The sequence below is a fragment of the Taurulus bubalis genome (assembly GCF_910589615.1).
Source record: "Taurulus bubalis genome assembly, chromosome: 2".
In the NCBI taxonomy this organism is placed as follows: domain Eukaryota; kingdom Metazoa; phylum Chordata; class Actinopteri; order Perciformes; family Cottidae; genus Taurulus; species Taurulus bubalis.
Genome location: NC_136590.1, coordinates 15,467,203 through 15,493,522, shown reverse-complemented (window position 1 = coordinate 15,493,522; position 26,320 = coordinate 15,467,203). Strand labels below are relative to the sequence as shown.

At 43.8% G+C, this 26,320-nt stretch overlaps 1 protein-coding gene across 2 annotated transcripts in view; it reads right to left on the bottom strand.

Moving 5' to 3' along the window:
- Positions 1-299: 299 nt before the first annotated feature.
- trrap (transformation/transcription domain-associated protein) overlaps positions 300-26,320 on the bottom strand; it is a gene marked incomplete at its 5' end in the record, with an annotated part of 79,927 nt that continues 53,906 nt past the window's right edge. For both annotated transcript variants that reach the window (XM_079237544.1, XM_079237545.1), the window contains 12 exons: positions 300-1,528; positions 3,327-3,521; positions 5,273-5,476; positions 7,946-8,130; positions 8,850-9,067; positions 9,200-9,425; positions 14,396-14,657; positions 15,891-16,096; positions 16,383-16,470; positions 21,328-21,489; positions 23,543-23,744; positions 25,665-25,765. In XM_079237544.1, the coding sequence (XP_079093670.1) occupies positions 1,244-1,528; positions 3,327-3,521; positions 5,273-5,476; positions 7,946-8,130; positions 8,850-9,067; positions 9,200-9,425; positions 14,396-14,657; positions 15,891-16,096; positions 16,383-16,470; positions 21,328-21,489; positions 23,543-23,744; positions 25,665-25,765 (2,334 nt within the window). In that variant the 3' untranslated portion in view covers positions 300-1,243. The remainder of the gene's footprint in view (positions 1,529-3,326; positions 3,522-5,272; positions 5,477-7,945; positions 8,131-8,849; positions 9,068-9,199; positions 9,426-14,395; positions 14,658-15,890; positions 16,097-16,382; positions 16,471-21,327; positions 21,490-23,542; positions 23,745-25,664; positions 25,766-26,320) is intronic.

Genomic DNA, 26,320 nt, shown 5'->3' with positions numbered 1-26,320 from the left:
TGCAGGAGAAGTGAGGCACAGATGGGGATTACTGGTCATTATTGTTGTTTTACAACTGGGGGAAGAAGAAGAAAAAAAGCAACTCAGGAAGAGAACTAATTGTGAGTTTTGCTTTATGGTAATTGTGAGCAGAGTTGAAACTTATTTTTTAGATTCATTGGTTGAAATTATCCTAATACACAGCTTAAAGAAAGACACGGCAGGTCACTGTAAAAAAAAGCCAACATCAGCATCCGTATTTAAAAAAATTGCATTTTATTAAAACAAAATGCTTATTTACAAGGCGATAATCCTTTTGCTGAAGAAAAAAAATGCATTGCACCTTTACAAAAAGGGGAGCATACGCATACACAACCAGCATGGGAATGACATATTTGCATTGTAGCTGTTGTAGCTTATTACAGTGTCAGTCCGCCCTGAAGTTTGACTTTGTTACATTACAACACGGCTGGTGGAAAGACAAAAGAAATTTCAGGCAGTGGGTTGAAAAAAAAAAAAAAAAGCGCTTTATCCATTTGTTGTCCTCACAGGACAACAACTTTCCTCATTCTGGAGGAATAGAAAGAAAAACTACACATTTTTCAGTTTAAATACAAATAGAAATTTGAGAGGACAAATGGCTGTTTTAGGTGAAAAAAATAATCATAGTGTAAAAATGGTAAGCTCTCGATGCAGGAGGATACAACACAGACACAGCTAAAGCTAACAACAGAAGATTTCCCCATCTCTTAAATAAAAAAACAAAAACCCATGAGCTCGAGTGAGTGGCTCATTTTACCTGCACAAGTATTTGTACCGTCATCACACACACACACACACACACACACACACACACACACACACACACACACACACACACACACACACACACACACACACACACACTCCCTGTCATTTAGTTATAAAAATAAATACAAGTTGACAGAGAAATTGTGTTTTGATAAAAAAAGATTCAGAATCAGCCCAGATATAACTTATGTATACTGGCAGGCCCTGTTAAGACTATCAATGTGACAGACAGGGTCTTTTGTTCCACTTGATTCCTACTTCAACTATTTCAGTGTCCTTTGATAGAGAGAAAGAGACCAACATGTCCGTCAGGCTTTTGTTACAGTGAAGACCAACATACACTTCAGTTGTCTGTGCTCATCAGATACGTAATAAAAATAAACAAAAAGACATTTTCTGTCACTGCATCTCATCCTTCTTGTTCTCCTCCATCCCCGTTTCCTCTCAGGTTTTCTCAGAGCCAGGGGTGCCAAGCTGGGTCCATGCGACACAGATTGTCCAGGCTGTTTGCTGCAGCCACCAGTGTGTTGACCTTACTCTCTCCTCCCTCGAACAGAGCCAGGTTATGGAGGCGGGACATGATGGCCGTGACGGCCTTCTGGACCAATGAGACCAACTGCTGGGAGTCCATGTTCTCTGGTTGGCCAGCCGGGGACAGAGGCATGGACGTGTCCTCCTGCGTCTTCTTGTGCCACGCAATGATCTCATCGCGAAGGACTGCCTTAAGGATGCCGTCCACCTGTAGCGGACAGACAAGATTGAGACGTAAATCAATGTTCATAGAGACTTTTATTTTTTAGATAACTTCGTGGTGAAGTTTCTTGTGAGCACAAATTTACCAATGTAGCTCCGTAGGAATAAACTAAAAGTATCTTCTTAGCTTTGATTCAGAGCAAACATTTTCATGCAAAAGGTGAAATGTATCATTATTTGTGATCAAATCAAAAACTTGAAAAGTTTTGCTCTTCTAAGAACATCCTGATGACGACACAAATCTAGGAAAAACAATACTTACCTAACTTTATTTAATTTGCTTTATAATTAATTTAACTTCTTTACTTAATTAAACTTAGAATCATCTTTGACACAACAAAAATATATTTATTTTATTATGATGATGATATCATTTTATTAGATGATTATTTTGGTCATATAGCTAAAAGCTCATTTGATAACCAATACATCGATTTGAAGTCTAAATTATGTGTCAAAGGAAGCCTCTTTCCATCTTCTGGGGCAGACTATTCTAAGCCATGTGTTGAAAGTGTTAGTCATGGGAACAAGAGCTATGAAACATGATAAAACCTCAGGTTAAATAAAGCCAATGCCAATCTCAGACATATAAAACAAAGCTGTAAAGTTCAATTGAGGTTGTGTCAATCATCCTAAAGGAAATCTCTCCGTGTTGTCAACAGCTCATTATGGGGCCACAGAACTGAAATACATAACCACAACACCAGCAATGATCACCCAACTAGGAACACAGTGTTCCCCAAACGTACGTAAAGTGTTTATGTGGTTCCAGACTTTAATATATTTGAGTGGATGATTGTTACGTGTCTGTGGTGTTTTGTGGCGTTCCCCGGAAAAAAGTCTGTTTTCTTTGACCTTACGTCTGGCACTGGAGCTTAACTAGTTCACATCGTCAAGTGTTTTGTTCATTTACAGCTTAAGCACTCCTGCTCCATCCACATGAGTCAGGCTTTAACTACGAGCTAGACATAGACACCCCACGCCTGTCATTACTGCCCTGCTGCAGGTTCATTATACACCCTCTGACTGCGCAGGCTTTCATTGCATTGTTTTGTTTTGAGTTGAACTTCCTCTCTGGGTTTATCTAAGTTTAAGTGCTATACAGAATCTGGAGAACTCAGCGGGAGCTTAAATTCCACAACAAACCGCTGCGTCCTCGTGACAGAATGAAGTATATCCTCGCCGATACTGCCAGCTGACTTGAACCTCATTTTAAATACACTCCTCCATAAACCCTGCCAAGACTTGTGCCATCTGGGTCATGTTGAGCAAGTGTAATTTTGCAAATATACTTATTTTAACATTTAAATGTAATAATAACAGTGGTAGTGGTGGAACGGACCCCTCTCAATCCGCGATCTGTATGGATCCCCCCTCGCGTTTTGTTGCGCGGATTCATTACACAGTTTAAGCAAACAAAGTTTTACTGTTGATCGATATCCAACAATAATCAGTAAAATAGGCAATCAAGACATCGGCATTTGTGGTTTTCTAGCTGCAGATAATGTTACATTGTAAACAACCAGTCCGTGTTTAAACTGACAGGAGAGCTGGTAAACGTGGCAGCGTGGTCACATTATGATGCGTTCAGGCTGTGCTCAGGGAAAATTAGTATTGGGCAAAGGTAAATTATAATGTTATCATGATGTATTTACATGTGATAGCCTCTGCTCATCTGCTATATTCTATTCCTGTATTCATCTGAAAAAAAGACTTATTCTGAGCTGTAGTTTAAACATAAGAATGTACTGTTCATTACTTTTTTTTTAGAGCAGACAAGTTACCTTAAAGTTTGGCTGTGCAAAACATCGCGCCACAGCAATCATGGAGGCAGTGAGTGGGCCTGAGACACCGATGGTGGTCAGGAACTCTGAGATGTTTGGTGTCAGACGGAACGGAACGGGCCGGTTGGCGTCCAGGTCGCCTGTGGCGTCGTTGATGTCAAAGCGGAAATAGGAGACGTTCAGCTTTCCTGTGTCCTAAAAAACGACAATTGAGGAAAGGTAAAGTACGAGTCAGGACATTGTAAACAAAGCATTCTTCAGGGCTAGGTACCCATAACCACTACCAATTTAAGAAACATTATCTAATATATTCCTTTCTGATGTGTTCTCCGCAGTCCTTAAACCACATGAGCCCTGCAAGAAAATAACCCTTCTTCAGAAAGGCTAGGGGACTTACAAAACAAGCTCACGCCAACGAAATGGCTACTGTTATTGATCTGCGTGCCCCAGACACCGTAACACGTCAAACTATCGGCAGCAGAACATCTCTAATCCTCAATTCACTCCCACTCCTCTCACCCCTGTCGCTACCCGCTGACTTAAATATATATACAGGCAAGTTTTCATCTTTAAGCCTGCATTTATGTGCGAGAGGACCGCTACACAAGCAGCCATTGCGGGGAAGATAAACTCCCTTATATGAAAAGGTGAGTGCATCTGACAGCTTTATAGCAGAGCATTTCATTCCAGCTCCTGCTCCCTCTCCTCATCTGTTTCGCCTCTTTCCCTGCCTTCCCCCTTCTTCTTAATTCCCCCCTTCTCTCTCTCTCCTACTGTCATTTGCTCCTCCAGGCCCCAGCGGAGGACCTCAAGGCAGTGGGCTGAGACACCAGCAACCCCAAGAGGCTCAGATAAGCCTGCAGACAGTTGGCTCTAGAGGAAGCACTCAGAATGCTAAATCACCACACTAGTGGCCAGCGACGGCTTCATTTTGTGGCTGGTGTGAATGGGATGACGCAACATTGATATGTAAGGTGCAGTGTCTTGGAGCTGTGAACTTGACTGAGAGAGAAATAAATAAGTTATTTTCTTCTTATTTTAAATAAGTAATTTTCAGAGCAAGTGGCAACGGTATCAAAAGAGATGGAGAAAGGAAATGTAACGTATTCTGAGGAGCTGATGTGATGCCATGTGAAGACAGGTCGTGAAAGAATTACATTTATGACTGAATTACAGTCTGATGAATGCCACAAAGAAGTGCCTTCATGACTGATGCCTCGAAGCATCATTGAGCTCTATAAGAGCCGACTTGGAGGAACATGAGGTCTCCATTTAGGCAGGGTGGGGCACAATGCTATGGCTGCGATGTCCTGTCCTTGCACTCGCTCTCTGTTTGTGTGTAGCGCGCGCGAGTGTGTGTGTGTGTGTGTGTGTGTGTGTGTGTGTGTGTGTGTGTGTGTAACGCGTGTGTGTGTAACGCGTGTGTGTGTGCTCTCTGTACCGTAATCCTGCTGTGTCTAATGGGATCTGCGGAGTGGAACAGGCAGAGAGGGGGCTTAATACCAGCGCTTAGCTGCCCAGAGGAACGCCTGTCAGCAAAGGCCGATTAGGATCAGAGGGGTGGGGTGGCCGACTGACACAATCATCTTTAATAATGACTTTTAGAAAGCAGTCTGCGGACAAGAGCGGCAGACGGATGCGTGTGGACTGAGAGGCAGACGCACGCACACACCAACACGGCCTCTTCAAATTGAAACGTCTTTGATAGCTGTAGAGCAGAGGGACTGAATATAACGTTCTGTCAAAACATCGTTCCCTTTGACAGCGGCTGGCTGACTGATAGGCCTAGCGTGAATGTCATGGGGGAGAATAGGGATAGGGAGACGGTAATGGTGATCTCTTAATGCATCTGTGAGTGTATATCTATTGAATTAGCTCCCGTCACACAAATGCCACTTGGCCTTGACAGAGAGTTCGACATGTTTCTGTTTGTATTCTCCTCCTACCTGTGCTATCTGCAGCATCTCAGGGTTGAGCCTGTTGAGATGGAGCATGAACTCTGCCAGTCCTATGAGGGCCAGCTGGATGGTGAACATCTTCCGGAAGGTCCAGTAATCAGTGGCATTCGGGAAGGTGTGGAGGGCCCACTCCTTCAGCATGCTGCGTGGCACCATGTTCCCCTGCACCTCCTTCAGGATGTCACGTAGGACCTGGGAGTGGACAGGAGGAGGGAGTAAAGGTCAGGTAGGAAGCCGTGGTCCAGCTGATATTGGACCCTCCTTATAAGCTAAATAAACCATATTGGCTATTTTTCTTAGCGCATTAAAACAGAGGTTTAAGAGACTCCTACGGGTGCATACCAATGCATACCATTAACACTCTGGGGTCTGGGTTCATTTTCTTGATTTTACATCATTTTTAAATGTCTCTTTTTAAAGTCACTTGCATATGATACATACATACAAAAATTACAGAAGAATCTCAGCTATCTATATAATGAGGCACCATTGTCCCAAGGCACAAGTATAAAGAGAAAATATGACTAAAGCTGAAAAATGTAATCTTGATTTTGGAAATTGTTCATATTTGTTGTGAAAACATAACTTTACTCATGTGGAATAGCGGTTTTGGTGATGGAAATTGGTTTACCAAAGGTCTTAGGTTCACAAAAGCAGTGGAATATATGAATAAAATGGTAGACACATGTAGATAAATGTCAAAAACCAAATTTATTATTATATGGTGGGGGGGATGATGAGGTGTGGCTGGCTTTGAGGCCTGCTATGGTGATGTGTTGGCAGGCAGACGGACAGGGAGACTGCTGCAGCGATGCTGCATGTTGTCCTCTGGATCCCCGCAGCTCTGAATCCACTCTGTAAAATACATTAATACAAGTCAGCATGAGTTCACTGAAATAAAGTTAACGGTGATAGAGACAACAGTTGATTAACCAACCGTTCATAGCTGTAGTCAGCTATCTCCGTTAGCTCTCGTTAGCTCTCGCCGTGTTAGCAGCACCTAACGTGACATAAACACTACTGTCGTAATGATTAACGGAGATCCAACACTACTGGTCGTACTAAGTTCACTGAAAGAAAGTTAACGGTGATCGGTACAACAGTTGAGTATGCACCGTTCAGTCGTAAACACGTAAGGAAACATCCAAAACGGGGCTATCTAGTGACGCGCTAACGCCAAGCTATCGTCAACAAACACACGTTAGTTACGGTCTTACAAACACATAATGGAGGTCCAACACTACTGGTCGTACTAAGTACACTGTAAGAAAGTTAACGGTGATAGGGACAACAGTTGATTACTCACCGTTCAGTCTCACAGAAACGCTGTAGCCAGCTATTTGGCCCGTTAGCTCCGGGTAGCTCCTTGTTAGTGAATCCTTCAGGCACTGTAGCTGCGCCGTCTGTCCCCTCCAATATATTTGCTCAGGACTCTTTGCTTGGCATCTTCTGACTCACATTGAAGCTTTGCACACGTCGTAAGACACGTCCATGTTTAGATGCTCAGACGCGGAAGTGGAAACCATATCCGCCAGATTTTAAACCGTATCTCTGTGACGTATTATTGTGATGATAGAATTTTATTAAAAACTTAAACACCTGCCCGGCCGCGTCGACGCGGGCCCCGCCCCCAAAGGGTTAAAGGAGGTCACAATTGTACCAAGCTACACAGATGTAGTATACACTGTATGCATGTGTTGTGGAGATGCTCACAAGTCTTTTTTTGCAAGTCAAGTCTCGGATCTTTGATGGCTGTAATGAGCACTATTGTTGGCTGCATGCTGTCTCGTCTCCTTAGAACACTGCATAGCTATATCGAAGCATTTTCTCAAAGTATGTGCTGTACCATCATCAGTCCTTTATCCATTGGCATACATTATCAGTGTTAGTGTTGTCACAATACTGATGTTTGATACAATAACTTCCTATATTGAATATAATATTTCCGATACCACTGAAAAAAAACGAGGGCATAATTAAAAGATAAATATAACAACGCAAAAATAAATCTGGTAAATTTTGAGGGCTAAATTAAGAGGCTAGATCGATAAAAAACGTGCTGTGCTCGGATGGGGTCCTGTAAAGCTCACGGTTGGACCCACAAGCCACCATCATCCCGGGTCTCGAACCACTGTCACATAGAGGTACCTCCCACACCGAGTGGCCGTCTTTGACCCGTCAAGATTGAAGTGTAAAATAGTTTCAGTTGATTGTGAAACTGTGGCGGGCCTAGATTGTCTGGTACAAAGGGAAAACACTGAGGGCTATAACATAACAACGATCGGAAAATCCTTGTATTCAACCGGAGCGACCGAGACGAGTGACAAGAAGACAGCACTGTGAGTGAGTGAGAGGAGGCGGGGCTATGCAGGCACTGCAGCAGTGTGTGAGGGCGTGTCTAATAAAAATGCCTTAATGATGAAGGATTGTTCATATGTTCCAGGTCTCAAGTCAGAGTCAAAGTCTTTTGAGGTTGAGTCTCAAGTCACTGTCTGTGTGTGTGTGTGTGTGTGTGTGTGTGTGTGTGTGTGTGTGTGTGTGTGTGTGTGTGTGTGTGTGTGTGTGTGTGTGTGTGTCTGTGTCTGTGTGTGTCTGTGTGTGTGTGTGTGTGTGTGTGTGTGCGTGCGTGCGTGCGTGCGTCACTCCAGTCCGTATCCATACCTGGTGGCTGGCTTGCGTGCCTCTGGCCTGCACAGTGGCCAGACGATCGTAATATCTGGAAATGGGGTTGTCATGTTCAATGCCCTTCTTTGCACAGCGTTGTTTGTAGATTTCCACCAATGACAGAGACGAAGGGTTGTCCTCTACCAGCCGCATCTGAGGCGACACTGCTACCACTCTGGGCACTGGAGAGATGGGAGGGAGGTAAGAAGAGGGGAAAAATACCAAGCCAGTGACAGACAAACTGTAAACATTCGGCTGCAATTCCTAGGAAACGGCCCCTGTTTTACCACAGTTGGGAAAACAATGGAAATGGCTGCATTGAAGGCGTGCCTTCGCTCAACACCAAGCAGGGTCAAAGGAGGTAAAGGGCTGTGCATGGATTGCCCAGAGAAGCGCAGTCAAAATATGTACATACTATGGCACACCAAATCAAAACCAGCCATTCCAGTTGCAAGAAATGGGTTGGAAGGGACTGTTGAATTCCCCATACATATTTCCCCTTAAACAGACCAATCAAGTGCATAAATGGAGAGTGGGCAAACATCTGGGAGGAGGCAAACCACAAGGGGATGACCGGACAGGAAATAACACTTGAAAGCAAATTTGTATCGTGTTTGTGAGTGAGACGGCCACAGAAAGAGAAGAAAAATTAAAAAGAAGAGGGCCATTGCCAATTGTGATCAGTGCACAGCAGCTTTAAAAGGTGACCATGTGTTTCTGATCGCCAAAGACAGAAAGCTCTGATCAGATCCGTGATGATCAATCGTGTAAACAAGACAATCCTATTTTCTTGATTAAGCGACAACTCAAAAGAAGAAAATGAGGCAAAAACAACAACATAATCTGAGAGAACAATCCTCCCTAGTGACTCTGTGTTTTTCTCTCTTATCCATCGTCCTACCAGTGAAGAAGAGGTGTCTCTTGGTGGTTTCCTTCCTCTTCTCCAGACACGGGTTGAGGAGCCGGAGAAGCTGCAGAACCCTCTCCTCTCGCCGTGACTCGGTCAGGCAAGCGTCGTTCATCACCAGGTACGGGTAGATTTTGCCATTGTGTCCGCGAATATAGAGACGGCGTGCTGCTGTATTGTGTTTCTGAACAATCTCCACTCTGGGCATGAACCTGGAGAGACGAACAGAGAGACAGAGCTGAAATGATTAACGATATGATCCACATCCATTTGTGGCCAGTTTTCTATTTTATACACAGGCAGCAGAAGTGTATATATATATATAGTTTATCAGGGTTCTTTACCTTGCGATCTTAATGTAATAGTGTGTAGGTTTGGGCATGAGGAATTCCCCAGGGATCTCCACCTCGGCCGTCTGTGCAGAGAAGTTGCTGAGGAAGCGGCACTTCTCCTCAATGAGGAAGAATTTGGGCAGCTGCTTGGTCTTGGCCTCCAGGATCTTGATCCACTTCTTCAGCTTGGAGATCAAATTGTGAAGCTTCATGGAGCCCGGCACGCTGAAGTCAAAGTCTGGTAGGGGCGAAGGAAAAAGTAAAGAATCTCCTTATAACACTGGCATTTTCGTCTCCGCATTACTTAAAATCTCCAATTGTTTCCCAAAACTCACACAACAAGCAAAACACATGACCTGTGCATCAAATGATCATTAACTAACGGGCCTGGTGGAATTAATAGTTTAGTAGCAATGGCTGAAAGCAGAATGTGATGTTAAAATTGATAAAACAACAAAAGCAGATGCAGGCCGCCAGTGATTCGAATGTGGCGTGATGAAACCCTACAGCAAGCTGAGAAAGTGTGGATGGGGGAGTCAATGCGTTACCTTTTCCCTGACTTAATCAACTATCCTCAAAATGTCCTTCAGCAAGACACTGACCCCCATAACAGTTCCAGTGGAGCTGCTCTCAGCCGCCAACATTACAAGACTGTAACAACAGCAGTGAGCAGCTCCCAGGTGTGCTTTTGTGTGTGTTTGACATTTCACCTCCCCCGCAGCAATAAGCTCAGAGACCCGTGCTATAAATACCAATGCGTTTCTTAGTAACATTGCTAAATAAAATACTATCAGTGGTTAAAACACATACAAGCAGGAAACGCATAGGGGACGGTGCTTAAAGTCGAGTCAAATATAATGAAAGAAAATAGAACAGAAATAAATATAATCAAAGAGCCGTTTGAAAGCGTATTGGTCAGATGACATTTTAAATCCAAACACTACAAGGCCGGTTTGAGACCAGAAACGGTTAAGATTAATTGAAGTGAGATGTGGGTATTTGCTTTAACGTTATTTACACAGCAACATGGACTAAGAACACCTTGTTTTTCACAGTGATGGCCTAGAGGCGGAAAGTGGTTACAGAAACTCACATCTGGGAAATGTCCATTCTAAATATTGTGTTGCACTGTTGGCCACCTCACTCCAGCAGTGTGGTGAAGTGCCTTGCTTAAGGGAACTTCATGGGTAAGTTATTCATTGCAGGCTGGCAGCACGAGGAGAACCGCTCTATCGACTTAAAACTCCCAAGTGGAGGCTGGGAGCTGATTAAATTAGAGCTATAAAAATGAGAGTCTTGAAGTATTAAATTCCTGTTTCAAGTCACAACTCATATTGCACATAACATATTGTGATGAGCTGCAGCCATAACAACGGAAGGGGAAGTGAGGCAGGCAGGTTTTCCATTTTAGAATAAAGCCCCCAGGACATCTCTGTAACGCACGCACGCACGCACGCACGCACGCACGCACGCACGCAATGAATCCATGAAACTGCAAGGCATTGCCATTTCAAACCTGTTCAATCTCTCCCAGAGTGAGACCTCCTAATACTTTAAATAAGCCCTTTAAAACAGCCAATGTTCTTTTCGTAGCGGCCCTATTTCTCCATCCGTCTGCCTGCAATTCACTTGCCTCGATAGTGGAGGTAAAATTGAAACAGTCCTGAAGAATTGCAACCCGACAACAATTCAGCACCCGAAAAGTGTATAATGCTTACAAATAGAAAAGGCGGGACATGCTCCGCTCCTTCCAAGACCATAACGCAATATCATTCCATCTTTATCAGATATTAGACATTTCACCTGTTTAAATCTGGAGAGGGCTGCACATAAGACGCAGGCAATGTGTTATTACAACCTATAAAAATACCTGAATATTTTAAGTATTCGTAACCAACAATTCACCTGGTTTTGAGTTAATATAGTGGGACAATAATAAACCTGCAGACAGTTTCTTGGAGGAAATACAGGGGTGCTCTACGGTAAGTACAATGCAGCCAGAGAGCAGAGGAGAGTTGTGTTCAACCCCACCGAACTCATCTTTGACCCCTGCTCTGTCAGATAGCTAGGGGAATAGGATGCTGAGAGACGGGGTATGGTGTGGAAAATAGCCAGGCTGCCCTATGACTTGTGTGTAGAAACCAGCGCTGGTAGTCTGCTGTACCTTACAGACCACAGCAGAGGATCTGCACTTCTGCACCAAAATATGTATCCAGAGGTGAGCCACCTCTGGATATATATAGAACCATCATTCCCTCAAGTCTCACTGCCCTGTTCCTCACTCAGGGTGGGACTGTATGTATGCCTGCGGTGAAGCCAACTCCACTTTATTGTGTCTGATTGGTGAGCTGAAGTTTTGTCATCACAGAAGTGTGTATGGGGGGAGTTAAAGGGGTTTCTGGCAATAGAAGTTCACATTTAAAGCTATGACTGACAACCAATTGAAGGTAGGTAGGTGCTAAGCCAAATTGCTATACAGAGTTCCATTTAACTATGGTTAATTTCATTACAGCATGATAAATTACTCCTTAATAGGCACATAATTAAAAAGCAAGGAAACTTGTGCATTTCTTTTTCAAAAAAGCTCTTCTGACAAAAGTCTCTGGAACAGATCCACTGCTAAAACAGTAACTCATGCAAATAGCGTTCGCCGTAATTGGATTTGAATGCCTCCCTGCTGCCAAATGTTATATGTGCACACATAAACCCATATTTTCCGGCCCACAAACCCTGTGAAAGCGAGTGAGCCACTAACGTGGTTCGGGGAATGGGAGCTTGGCTGCTCAGCAGCTCTGTAAACCCTGTTTGTTCCGCTCTGGAAGGCTTGTGTGGTTTCCGTCTCTGTCGGCCGTGCTCCCACGCCGCTGTGGGGACAGCTGGGTAGCGAGCGTCGGCAGGCACTCTGCGACGCAGAAGCCCCGGTGATGCCCGGCTGCGTGAGCACAGCTGGCACTGCAACATCTGGTAAGATTCATCAGCACAGCGCTCGCTCACTCACTCACTCTTGTTTGTGTTGTTCATTCAGTCAGTCCCATGCTTTTGCTCGCTAACCTCATCGCACCTGTCTTTCTCTCAGATTCTCATTCCCATTACCTCCTTGTTGCTAATCTGCTCTCTCCATCTTTTATGCTCATCTCTGTGGCTTTGTAGGTTCGTCAGCTCTGGCTCAACTTTATTATGGCTTTTTTTCCTCTGCGTCAGGTGATAATTTTTTTCTCCCAAACTGCTTTTCATTCACTCACAGTCCTTGTCCTCCACTATCCCAGGGCCAAACACATTAGCTCTATTGGCCACTCTCAAGACCAGTGGAGGGGAAAAGCACAGGAGAGACTGAAGAGCAGAGGGAGGGGGGAGGAAGGAGAGGCTGTGTGGAAATGCAAGGCAAAGGGGAGACTGGACCGTTTACTGTGAGGGTAATTCAGCGAACATGTATGTGTGCAGTCAGTCCGTAAGAGTGAAAAGGAGTCAGCAAAGAGGTTTATTTGAACACAGAAAGCTGGGGAAGCTGCAGCGATCCTTGTTTGAACCGGGTCCAGTGAACTGTGGTTCAACTCCCTTATGTTGGTTAAAAACCTTTGCAGGGTAGCTATTATGTTCTCATTGCAGAGAAAATCACTCGTAGAAGAGTCAAATTAGCAATTAAATATCAACATTAACATTCCTTGCTGGTGTGTTCGTCAAAGTAGGATGATACACAACAGTATCAAGGAAATGGTCCATTGGAGTTTTTTTAATGTTGGACAAACATCCACTGGACTTTATTTGACTTGATATTGGACTTCACCTTCCAACTTAAGACTAGCCTCCAGTCATGTTGGCCGGCATGTTCAGATTCATATGCAAGCTGAGGTATCCAACGGGACAGGTGCAGTTCTAGTGTAGCCAACCCTCTGAGACATTTTTCTCTAAACAATCATTCCCCTGTTTTTGGAAGCCGTGTGTCTGTTTCCCTACATTACATATAACGGGAACGGGAGTTGAATGTTTCATCTCTTTCCCACGATAGCTTTAGTATCAGTATACTCTCCCCCACCTGTTACAATGTTATATTTTATTTTAAGCATATTCACTTTTGCTCAAGCAAGCAACCCATAAACAATGCTTGGTAGGGTTAGGGTAGTGTCGAGATATACTGTAACAAATAAGGCTTTACAGACATTTAAACCCTACTAAGACTAAAGGACATCAATTTCTGCATTTCACTACTGCATTATATTTCTTAAACTGCACTGCAACTTATATTCTTTTTTGCTTTTAGACTGTTTTAAAATACATGTTCTTAATTGTTTTTAAATCTTGTTTTCTTCTGCATTATGTTTTGATGCTTTTAATGGTTTTATGTGAAGCACTTTGAATCGCCTTGTTGAAATGTGCTATAGAAATAAACTCGCCTTGCCTAAATACTAAACTTTTACAACGGAGTACTTTGTTTCATGGTTTCAGCTGAGGCAAGAGACCTGAGAGTCTTCTCCTCCATTTCATCAAACCTGTGACAGGCTTTGTGCCCGTTGAGATCATCACCGCAGTGCTGCACCACCCGAGATTAGAAATGCAGCTGACTGGTGTATAATCAAAACCATTGTGGGCGTGTGTGCACACAGTGTAATACTGACACACGCACACACACATATTTCTAACCATCCACCACCTCAAACCCCTCCCTAAATCAAATCATATGGTTGGAAACCTTAATTACATTGCAGAGCACCAATGCTCTAGCTGCTCCAAGTGACAGTGCTGTGTGTCTCGACCATGCTGATATGAGTATCATAAGTGTCCACGCAGATATAATGTAACCGGTTCAATATATCGCAACAGAGGCCAGTTGGGCGCCAGTCTCATCATTTTAACTAGTGTATACACACAGTAACACAAATGGTCATCTTGCTAGCTGATAGGTGGTGGATCTCTGATGTAAAATGGTGTTGCATGTGTTGCTACCTGGGCAATTGTCACACCTTGTCGAAAACAGAACTGCTTTGTTTTGGGGGGTGGCCTGAAAACGGTTCATTTCTTTGTGTCTTTTCAAGTTGCCAAGTGCTATGACAAAGTTGCAAAGAGATAAAGCAGCAATGTTAAACAAGTTAACAAGGCTGAAAGTTGTGGAAATAAAAAGGAAACAAACAACAAAGTTCAAAAAGTAAACACAGGATACGGAGGGCAGGTGTTTGTAAAGAATGACCTTCATTATTTTAAAAGCCAACCAACCTGTGGTGAACTGTCCCTTCATCTTCTGGAAAACAGGGTCCTGGGCTGTGGCCTGGGCCCGTCGGGCTAGCGACTCAGAGGCAGCACTGGAGAACATGGTGGAAACATTGGAGACGTTCTCCAAGCCAACACCAAAGGTGCTAACAAGCTTCTTGACAAAGTTCAGTGTGTGCGGTGTGATCTTGGCGTCGGACACGGCACCACTCTTCTCAAAGGCCACGGAGTAGCACTTAGCCAGGCCCTGTTGGAGCTGCCTCAAGACCTGCAGAGTGAGAGGAGGAAGGGAAAGAAATAGTGAGGAAAAGTCCCTGATGAACACAGGAGCTTAACATTACAACTTAACATTAGCAGTTTAGCTACGTGCTGTGAGCAGAAGAGCCCGTCACTGTGATTTCTCCAAGCGGTATGTATGAGACTGAATTACAATATAACAACGGTCTGATCAGGTTAGTTGTTCCAAATGTTTGTAAGGATGTTCCTCCACAGCTTGTATTGGACTTGCAGTTCTCCTCTTCCCGACACATGTGGTGTGTGACTGGATCTGGCACGACAGTTGTGCTATAATTTTGTGACCTGTGCTACAAAACTTGCCACCTCTGTAGCATCAGTGCTATGCGCAAAAAAAGAAGGTGAACGTACAGCCCACTACACATTCCTTAAGGACCAAAGGTGCGGCGATATGATGCCATACAGTAACCGAAGAAAGGGAGAGCGGGATGGTGATGATGGCATAGCGTGCCCCTTGTGTGCCCAGTGGAACGAAGCATAGAGCCTGCAGCTGCTGCCGAGTGCCCCAAACCCTCACAGATAATCACACAGATACATACACACACCAACAAACTTCCGGCCCTTAATCCCTTTCCCCATCCTACACGCTCAGTGCACCCATCCATCAACTGTCTCAGTCTTTTCTCCCGCTGCGTCTTTCTCCCAGTCTTCCCCTCCACCCAGAGAACAGCTATCCTGATTCTGCGAGCATTGCTAAAACAATTTGCAGCAGCACCGAGCTCGGTGTAGATGACCGTGTCAGGCCCACTTCCTGCACTGACATCAACACAATTTGTGAAATTAGGGGGGAAAAAAGCTGCTGGCTGAATGGGTGATTTAATTCTAAATCAAATATATGCAAAACAATTATGAATCTTTTATCTGAAATGTACATAGGTCTCCAACATATTCTGCCATTATATATGTTCATGGCAACACACTAGTTCAGTCAGGGAATGGCAAACAGTGAGGACCTATTCAGAGACAGACAATAACACTTCAGACTAAACAGATGTGTCGGCACGTCAGAGAGACTGGGGTCATCTGGGTGACCAGGTGGCGTGACACACATATACACAAGATGTGCACTCCAGCTCGCTTTCACACATTTGCACAGATGCATGAAACATTCTCGCCACCAGCTGGATTATTTTCTCACCATCTGATCCACAGAAAACATAGCGACAAAGTCAGACACACATTAAACCAGCGCCTTTGTTCTTCTCACCTCTTCATGCCAGTTCTCCCTGAACCACACCATCTGGTCCACGATGCCCTCCAGGGAGGAGAGCAGGGTGGGGTGTAGTTCACGCTGCATGTGCATGATCCGGCTGCAGCGCCACATAGGGGCAGTCGCCCTGATAGGTCCCGGGTCGGAGGCCCCTGAGTGAGGCTGGGCCCCCACTGAACTGGGCTGCTGTTGTCCAGATGCATCTGGGCAAGAGGAGTGGGTAAGATGAGGAAAGGAGTGGTGGAGGGGGAGATGTGAAAGAAAGAATACACGAAGCAGCAAGGAAAGAGGGGGAAAAAAAGATTTTCTTTAAGAAAAGATAAACAGATTTGCGCTCCAGAGTAACAATGAAAGGAAGCTATATGTTGATTTTTTCTACACATTTTCTTCCCCTATATGCCCACACATTGTAACAGTAGAAACAAGCTGTGAATGGTCGGAGTATGATAAGGACGCAACACACTAAAGACAGCCATATTTACTTACCACTTTTGTAGCGCTCCCTCTGCTCGATCTTGAGTGTCAGGTAAAGGGTGCGGATAGGGAAGTAGACAGCCTGGGGGTACACTCGTCCCACCTAGCAGATAAAAGAGGGTCACAGATTACATTTCAAAGACTCTCCCTCAGGACCGCAAAGGGAGAAAGGGGGGGAGGAGAGAGAGAGAGAGAGAACAGACGTAGATAGAGAGAGAGAGAAGGAAGAGATGGAGTGAGAGGGACAGAGAGATACCGTTTGAGCATGTGTGTAAGAGAGAGTGAGATCATACTGATACAGCCGGAGACCTCTGCTATAACAGAGGGAGCGTTTGAAGCTTCAAATCAGGGGAGTTAGAGAAGTTAAAAACGCGTCATGGCTGAATTACAAAACTGCATGTGATTGATGATGATATTGCCCTCAAGACTTTCAAGAAAGGTCACTGACAACATTGGAAAGCTTCAATGGTTGAAGTAAGGACAGAAGAGATTCCAAGTTGCAAATTCACCTCAAACTTGGTGGAGTCGGGTTCCTTTGATAATGATGTAGCCGGTGTATTGAGTGTGGTGTAAAATTCATGAGTCTGTTTTAGGTCACACAGTTCGTTGAAAAGATGGAGTTAGTTCGCTGCGTATCCTGTTGTACAGCATCAAAGCTAAATCACTTTGACTAATGAACTGAGAATCAATGTTTCAAAAAGAAGAAGAAAATAGCCACGTGCCGGAACATTTTGTCTTCTTCAGTTCATCATGGTTTGATCTGAACGGGTGTTTAATGTTACACTGGGCACTAAACGTGGTTTACACAGTTCACTTTATCATGTGACAGGACATGACGGGTCAGTCTTCCTTTTGAGAATAATGCACAAATCGAAAGCAAGGCCAATTCACCCAGCTGAAGGTTTTCTTTCATTCACCATCCCTCCATGTAGTGCTGCCAGCTCAGATGCCAATATGTTAATCGTCTTGAACATGCATTAGAGACTGAACAGATTCTCAAACGGCCCTTTATGCGGCCACAATATCAATTCAACACTGGTCACCAAAAGGACATTCCAATACATAAGAGCGCATCACACACAGATACTGTAAAGCAGGGGTCTCAAACTGAATTCGGCTTGGGGCCACCGACTGGTATTGTGATCTCATCAGAGGGCCAGACATAAAAGCGCAATATTTTTTTTTACATTCATAACATATTTTCGTCATAAAAAAAAGGCAACCAGCAGTTTCTATACATTTTTATAATAGTTTTTAACAGTGCAAATATATATATATATATTTTTTAATAACTTCTTGAAACTGCACCGAACCAACAAATGCAAAACCTGAATACATTTGTATTTTATTCTATTTCTTGCCAGACACCTGGCAGCGCTTCTGCTCACACAGCTGAGCCACATTGACCCTAAACCAGGTCACAGTGGAACCCTGAGTACAGCTTCACGATAGGCATCACTAAGCCTGGACCTGTACTTGCAGTTATTAAAGTTCATAGTCGAGAAAGTTTTCTCACAGATATATGCTTCCAAAGAGGTGCATTACCCGACTGATCACTTTTGGAGGAGGATGGAGGCAATTCTCTCAGAAATGGTCCAGTCATGTCTGGTTTTCCTATGAGAGGCACGTATGATCACACAGAAGTGGGGCGGAACCTCCGGACTTTGGCGCATCTAGCAGCATCTGAATCTTTTTTCTACTCCGTTTTTTCACGGAGCTATTAATAGAAACGTCCAGTAAACGTTATCTTACAGAAAAACGCGCGGGCCGCACTAACACTATACTTTGATGTCAAGTAGGGGGCCACAAAATATTGGCCCATGAGTTTGAGACCCCTGCTGTAAAGGAATCACACTTTGAATGAGAGAGGTAGACTCAACACTGATATATTTGTGTGACATTTGGCTATCAGTGTGACTGCCAAGAGAGTGCCTAAAGGTAGAAAATGAGCTGTGACAAAGCTCCCTAAAATTTGAGCAAGCTGACAATAGTGATCTGCAGCTAAGTCTCATCTCTAAATGCATGTTTTAGAAAATATGGGCAGGTTTCTGTATAATGTGAGAACTCATGTTCCTCTTCGCTATGGTACACCCTGTTCTCAAAAGTGATAAAAACTATTACTAATTAGTTAAAAAAACAATAAGCAGATAGTAAAACAACATTTTTGATCTGCGACTAGGATATTGGTGGAAGATCAAACCACAAAGTTCTCTCAGGTCTCGGGGCACAATTTCACAGGCTGCAATTACAAAGCTACTTGATCCTTCCAGACCCTCTATGCGCCTGCAGGGCAGAAAGGGATACCTCCTCCTCTCAACAACATAACTTCAGTATGACTAATACTGGGCCTAAGATGGATAGTGGTGGATGAGAGGGATACAAGAGAGAGAGAGAGAGAAAGAAAGAAAGAAAGAAAGAACGAACGAACGAAAGAGAAGAATCATTTTTTCCGCCATACTTCAGCCTCAGGCTAAATGGATTTGAGAAACTGTAATCTTTCTCGGACTCTATTCACGCTGCTCTGACATCTTCCTCAGGCCTTCAGAGGGGTTCTCAAAGTGCACAAATCAAGTTTAGGCAAGAACTAGCTCCGGTTAAAAGATGCCGAGAGTCAGAATGGGTCGGCCCACACATATCTCGAACATGCTGTAATTCTCCTTTAAGTGGAATACAACAAGAGCTGTTCCAAATCTGGACATGTCTAAAATTATTTAAGAGACTCAGCTGTAAAGGCAAGTGAGACCGATAGAATTAACTAACTGGAGAAAGAGACTGCTGCTGTTGCAGGTTTAAGCCTGGAGAAGATTCAAAAGAGCAACTACTATTATCAAACCTTTGGTAAACACGCACCACTTCCTCAGTGGTGAGCTGATGAAGCTATGGAGCACCTTCAGCCACCACCAAAAGGTTTTAAAACGGCCCTTTTGTGGCTAAAGTGCATCTGTACGATGCTTCCAGTGCTAACGGACACAGTGAAGAAAAACTCCTCCTGCTAATATGCAGAAATGTTTAAACTACCCATCTGTTAAGTTTATACATATATGGAAACTATGCACTGTAGATATGTGAAGTTAAATAAAGGCACATTTGCATCAACCTATACATACACACACAGTATTCTGCACACGGCCTTCTCTTTATCTCTCATATTTCTTTATTTTCTATATTGCATTTATAGCAAATGTGTATTTTTCCTGATCCTCCTTTTCACAGTGCTTAAAAACAGAGGGAAGAGAGACAGATTTAGAAGTGAAAAATACTCTATTGAGAAATGAAGAGACTCTAACTGGAAGATCTAAGTGGCAGCTAACCACAGCATTAAAGATGAGGAAGGGAGGCAGAGGGGGGACCAGAGATCAACTCGCTAATGGGAAGATAAGAAATGTCATATTTGGCGAGGCTGAGGTGGGTCGAGGGGAAGAGGGCAGCGGGAGAGGCTGGGAGCCCGTGAGGGGGTGGGGTGTTGAGCTGCTCTGTTAACTTCTGATTCATCTTCCCGCCTGCCCCCAGGCGCTCTTCTCCTCACCTTCATCAATATTTTACCTTACGTTTTTTTAAACATCCCGCCGATGCGGAGAAACTAAATAATTCAGGTGAGGGGCAGAGACAAAGACTGCCATGCATTAAAATGCGGTTTTCTCTCTCCATACAAAGGGGGTGAAGGAAAGGGTGTTAACCTTTTGCCCTTCACTCATTACGGGATGGTGAGGCAGACCAAAGGGAGGACTGGATCTTCATAATTGGAAAATCTCTACAGTCCCCCATTGACATTTATTCATATATACATGGAAACGGCAGGTGCTGCTTTATGTGACTCAACTGTAACTAAGAGGTCACAACTTTGAGCCTTGTAACAACTACGTTTCAAGTGACCCAAGGGGAATAATAAAGTGCATGTTTCTTTCTTTCTCTTTTTCTTTAAATGTGCATATTTTATATTTTACTGTATATACACACACCGGGGGAGCCTTCAGCAGTACTAGTATCCCCCATTTGAGAAGCACTCCTTTAGTTAGATTCCCACATAACATAATTGCAAATAATCCAGTATGTTTATATTGCGGTGTTCATTTATTGAACAGCTAACGTGCATTGAGCCAGCTTGTTAATGAGCTCAACAACCGACCATCACAGTGATGCTACCTCTCTATCTGTATGTTAAAAAAAAAAAAGTAATCCTAACATCATCATGCACTCCGTCTTTCCGTGATACTACATGAATGTCTTACACCGCCCACTTGTATTCTGAAACCATATCTTTCCCTCACTTCTCTTTATCCTTTTCCATATATCCTCTATATACACACACCATTGCTGCTCTGCTGAGAGGAGGGCTGTTTGTTATAGCAGACTACTCTTTGAAGATCACCCTTTTCAAATTGTGTGGAAATAATACTCCATTAAGCAAAGCAAATTAGTCTTCGGTTTAATTACGAGCTCTGTTCCCGCAGTGCGGATGCGTACGATATTAGCTTTATAATCATTTCTTGAACAAATAATTTAAAAACCAATTCACCAGGGACTGGTGAAAGCCAATAAATTGCTGTAAAAGGGACAGTAAAAGAATTTGAATGCTTAATTTGGTAAATAGGAAGCAGGAGAGAGGCCACTTTGGCGTGAATGCAGTTAATTTATCTCGATTAGAAAGACGTGCATGAGCGCTAATGCACACACACACACCAGCCAGATGTGCTGCCCCAAATGGTTGAAAGAAGCCAAGAGCAAAAAATAAACTGACTGATGGGTGGCGCAGACATCCAGACATGAAACTGAAGACCACAAAATGGAAAGGCAACAAGGAGAGGGACATGCATTTACTAAATGTTAGTATTATTTGACGCAGCTGTTTGACACATGGTTTCATTTATAGAGTTGGGAACAGAGACCAAGAGCATTTTGGCTGAAGTCCAATGGGGATCTAGATCTGGCTCTGGGGTAGGGAGTGTTGTAAAGGCCTCACCTGGCTGATTAAGTTGAGCAGAGGTTTGCCTTCTGAACCAACTAGGCAGGTCAGGAGCTGCGGTATCCATGCCAACCACTGGATGGGCGGGACTCCAATGCAGTACTTGTCTACAGCATCTGCCAGAGTGTTCTTGTCATCAAAGCTAAGTAGCCACAACACCTGCAGATGAAACAAGAAAAAGAAACATTTGAGGAAGGTGATACATTTTATTATCATCAAGGTTACGTTGTGCTTTCCAGAAAAAACAGCAGATAAAAAACAGAAACAACAAAAGAAGTTGTAAGACAAAATCAAGACCGGACAACGTCGTAGAAATGACCCGCTCACAAGGTAGCCCGCCCTAGACCGTACCCTGCTGTAGGGTCTATTTTACTCTAAACTGGACCATAATTGACAAAATGAACACAAGGCTGTATTGAAGAAAACTTAAAACTAATGATTGAAACCATGAACTCAAGTTTACAATATTTACTGTGGTAATTAACCAAGTGAGACGCACGGCCATTTCCTCATACACTTTCATACAACCGGTTAGTAAAAGGTTATCTAAGCTGCTGGAGTTACTGGACTGGAAAGGAAAATATTTGGTCCGCATAACAACAGTGGGAGAAAGCGTGGCTCTGAAGGATCCGGCTGATAGGAAGCAGCTATATTGAACACATCAGGAGGCAGATGGAGAGACGGGTAAGAAAACGAGGAGCAAACAAACAAATGCAACACTTAAGGCAGCCAAAATAAAATGTCCCATAAACTAACTATATTTAGACACCAAGTTACAAGAGGTAAGGTCTCTATCATCAATCAGACCCTTGCTGCTTCCCTGGCTCTGCTCACAGCAGGAGGAGGGCTGCAGAGCAAAGAACGAGTACATCTTGGCAACCGTTACTATAATCAAAGCTGAGCCAATGTGGATGGACGTGATCTCTCCTCCCCTTGTGTGCTTGTGTGTGCATCTACATTATGATGAAGACATTAACCCCTCTCAACATCCCCGGGCTCTCTTCGGCGAGCCACCCCGGATACACTGATTGTGTATAATTACTGATAATGACTGGTCATCTCACTTCACCCATCAGGACGAAGCATTGCCAACCAGGCTTGGCAGCACATTACAAGAGGCTGGGTGGGGGTCACCAGAAACACAGCTAATTGGAATGTGAAGCTTGTAGCCGACATTAGAACAGATAATGACAGCAATGCCGAATGCCAACGCTGGATGTGGCAAGACCATGTTTATTATGTATTCAGCCTGACACGTAGAGGTAGCTGTTTTTTTCCCATCAGGATGAATTTCACTAATGTGACTCATTTGAGTCTTTAAGAGCAGAGACACACCAAGCAGTTTTGTTTCTGCCTCTCAGCCCCCTCCAGCTCATTAATAAATAATGTAAAAATCCCCAAGTCTTTTAACAAATCTTTCTAAGAATTTACCCAAATCTGCAATTTTCTTTCATTTTGTCACTTGATCTGACATTGAGAACCTCACCTGAGAACAGAATGATGGCCGAACACAGCATGTCTCAGTGCTTTACCTCAAATAAGAGCAAATAGAGGTCTTTCTTTGCAAACGTCTGGAAGGACTGGAGTGGCTGTAGTAAATAAGTTGGTCTGTGTAAAAAGGTGGGATGCTTGTTAGCAAGGAGTCCACCTCTTTAACTCCCCCACAGGGCTTACTCAACTGTTAAGTATGGTAACATTGATCTGAAAGGTCCGTCCATGTAGAGGGTCATGAGATTGGCGTATCAGGGGAGGCCCTTAGTCCGTTAACACACCCATGCCAGAGGATGGCCTTCACTCCACCAGTGTGGGAACCCATTCACGCCGTCCATCGCTGGACTGTAATCAATCAAATTACTACTCGCTGCTGGTACACGTGGCAAAGGGTCAAAGTATTTCTCCTTATCAACAACAATAGTGTCGAGACTGGATTGAGTCAGAAAACTATGGAAATAAAAGTGACTATCTGACAAAAGGACTGAAGCTACCGTCTTAAAGAAACAGGGGTTAGGTGCAGGAGTGGTTGTTGACATGCTAGTTTAAAAAAAAAGAAAAAAAAGTATGGTCCTCTATTGTCCTCATAAAAACTGATAGCAATAGATAAACACACAACAGTTGTATTGATGTCAGTATTAGCATTTCACAATACATTTTTGCCTCCCATGTTGAACGTGGGTAATCACACAAAAGGCCCTCTTCTCAGATCCCTTCTCACCTTTGCTAGGTATTTGCGGGACTTGCTCTCATTTTGGTGGCGGCAGGCGTGGAGGTAGCAGGTAATGGCTGAGACTCCCAAGTGGAGCTGTCGGTCCTTGACGAAGATGTTCTCCAGGTAGTCACCCCACATGGCCCAGGCCTTCACCAGGACGTCGTGCATCTGAACAGCAGCTGAAAAGGCCTTATTTGCCTCCTCTGACCTGGAACAAAAAAACGGAGGGAAGGTGAGAAGTGTTGGCGTGATGGACAGACAAGTGAAGGGCAAGTGAGCAAAGGGTGGTAGGCCGCGGTGAAGGGGAGGAAGTAGGAATGAGTTAAAAGGGAAGTCGGAGAGAAAAAAATAGATACAAAAGGAGGGAGGGACACCGAAGAGAGGCAGGAGGGTTGGAGATGGATGAAGAGCAGAGTTGAAGGAGCGAAAGAAAAAGATGGAGTGGGCGAGAATCGCATTCTGAATTATGTACTACACATCAATAAGCACAATATTTCATTTGCTGTAATCTTCCAAGGCCTTTCCCATCAGCATTACAGAGTAAGTATTTAACCCAGCATGAATTAATGTCACCAAGGGTTTAGGCACTTTGTTATATTGTAATATGAGTTGAACCCAACCTCATCATACTGTGCAGATCAATCAATGTAATACTGGGTGACATATGAGCTTAACATCTTCCTATTTTATCAGAAATGACAGAGAGGCAAGGTAAGAAGAAAAAAACCTCTGTGTAATGGCTATATATATCTGTATAACAAACCATTGACTGAAGAGCATTGCTAGGTCTTGGAGAAATCTGCAGGCTGATTAACTTGAAAATTTGAGGATGGTACAACTCACTTGAGTATTCAATTCAGAAACTGTTAAATAGCAGGCAAATAAATAGACAGGGGAAATCTGGCAGGAGACCCAAGTTTAGACTGCACTATTTATGCTGACAGGGAAATATATTCTGAATCAGCCGTTTTCACCACGCCGAGTTGTTTCAAACCTCAACGTTGGCACGCAGTCTGAATAATTGTTACACGCCATTGATTAACAAATAAGATGCAAGCGGCACCCTGAGACGCACTACCCTGCAGTCCAAACAAGGAGACAGACAGAACTCTCAATGGAAAAATCTTACAGAGCCAAAGTTGGTAAATGGGCCTCCATTTTAGCAGCGCTTCCAAAAACTACTCTGGCGCTAACTTTCATTGACATGTCTCCCAAGTCAATCAATTAAAATGTGTTATTATAAAAGGCATTTTGGCATGTGATTAAGAAATGGGAGCTTGATTGCTATGGGAGTCAGAGTCGAAGACCCACCAGTAATACTTAATGGGGTTGCCTCAGTCACTTTGCCAGTGTAAAAGTACATTAACAGTTTCTACTACCCGGCTCAACAGGAGCACTGGCACCCAACAGACTGTCAAATCTCTGACACCCGTTTAATTGAATGATCCCCAAATCCTTAGCGCACACGCACGCACACGCACACGCACACGCACACACACACACACACACACACACACCCTCCAGTGTAGGGGAAACATAATGATTGCAATAAAGCCTGCTGAGGTAGAGGCAAGTTCTGCTGATCCCAGAGATTCCTGCAAATTGCCTCCAGTTAATTATTGAGCTGCATATACATTTAATAAGCCTTCCTCAATTTGTCTTTCACCCCTGAGGACGCCATGTCACATCAAAGATGACGGGTGAAAAAGGGGGTTGCTGAAGGGGAGCGGGTGTTAAAGACTGCGGGTATGTGCGACCCAGCAAACCACGGAGAGCAGTCGAATGCAACACCGGCAACCCCTGCAGCCAAAAACACATTACTGACACTGTCACAAACTGATGACATAGATTACAATGCATTAACGTTAATGCCACGTCACAGGGATACCAGTAACATAATCTCATAGGTACGTCAGAAGTGCACATTAAATATGACTTCCACGTACAGGATAAGACACCCACGCAGGGTTAAGGGACAAAGGAAAGACAATGACAGACAGAATGGTAGATTCAGATTGTAAAAAACAAAAAAAGGGAAAAGAAACCAATCTAAATTTGCCTAAAATGTGAAAATGCTTGTGCAAAGCTGAAAGCTAGTGGATGACTACTGGAGCACTCATGGACTTACTTGTTGATTTGAGCCAGGAACATGCCCTTCAGAGCGTAGAACTCAGCCGTCATCTCCTTGGTGAAGTACTTCAGGTTGGTCGACTCTATCACCTCCAAACCCTAACAGACAAGGAAGTGGTAAACAGAGTTTTAAATTTCAAACCAAACTGCAGTTAAGAAACCTTCGTCGCCGCATGGGAGAAGAATCGCAAAAAAGATACCACGACATTCTGTTTTAGACGGGGCCATAATCACAGGTGAAAAACAAACAAACTGCTCGGTGTTCATTAAGAAGTAAGAAAGAAGGTGTTAAGGGAACTAAACTTCCATTATGGCGAGCCTCTGATTAGGTGTCCCCTACGTACTGCTGTGACAAACGATGTGTGGCGGGAGCGAGAGACAGAGAGAACCAGAGGAGATGAGATAGAAGAGAGAGAGAAGAGTGTCTGCTGGCACTTATAATGACTTACGGTGCACTGAACTGCTTCTATTAATCAGAGTACTCCATGGGCTTAAGAGCAAGCTCCTGAGTTACATTCTGTTATAAGTCTCCCTGCTATAACTTGTCACCTAGAGTCACCCCAAACACTTGCTCTTAACATTTTTGCCCACTCAACAACCGCTAACTACACCTCCAGCTACTGCAAACAGAAATCAACCCATGTACTTAAATCA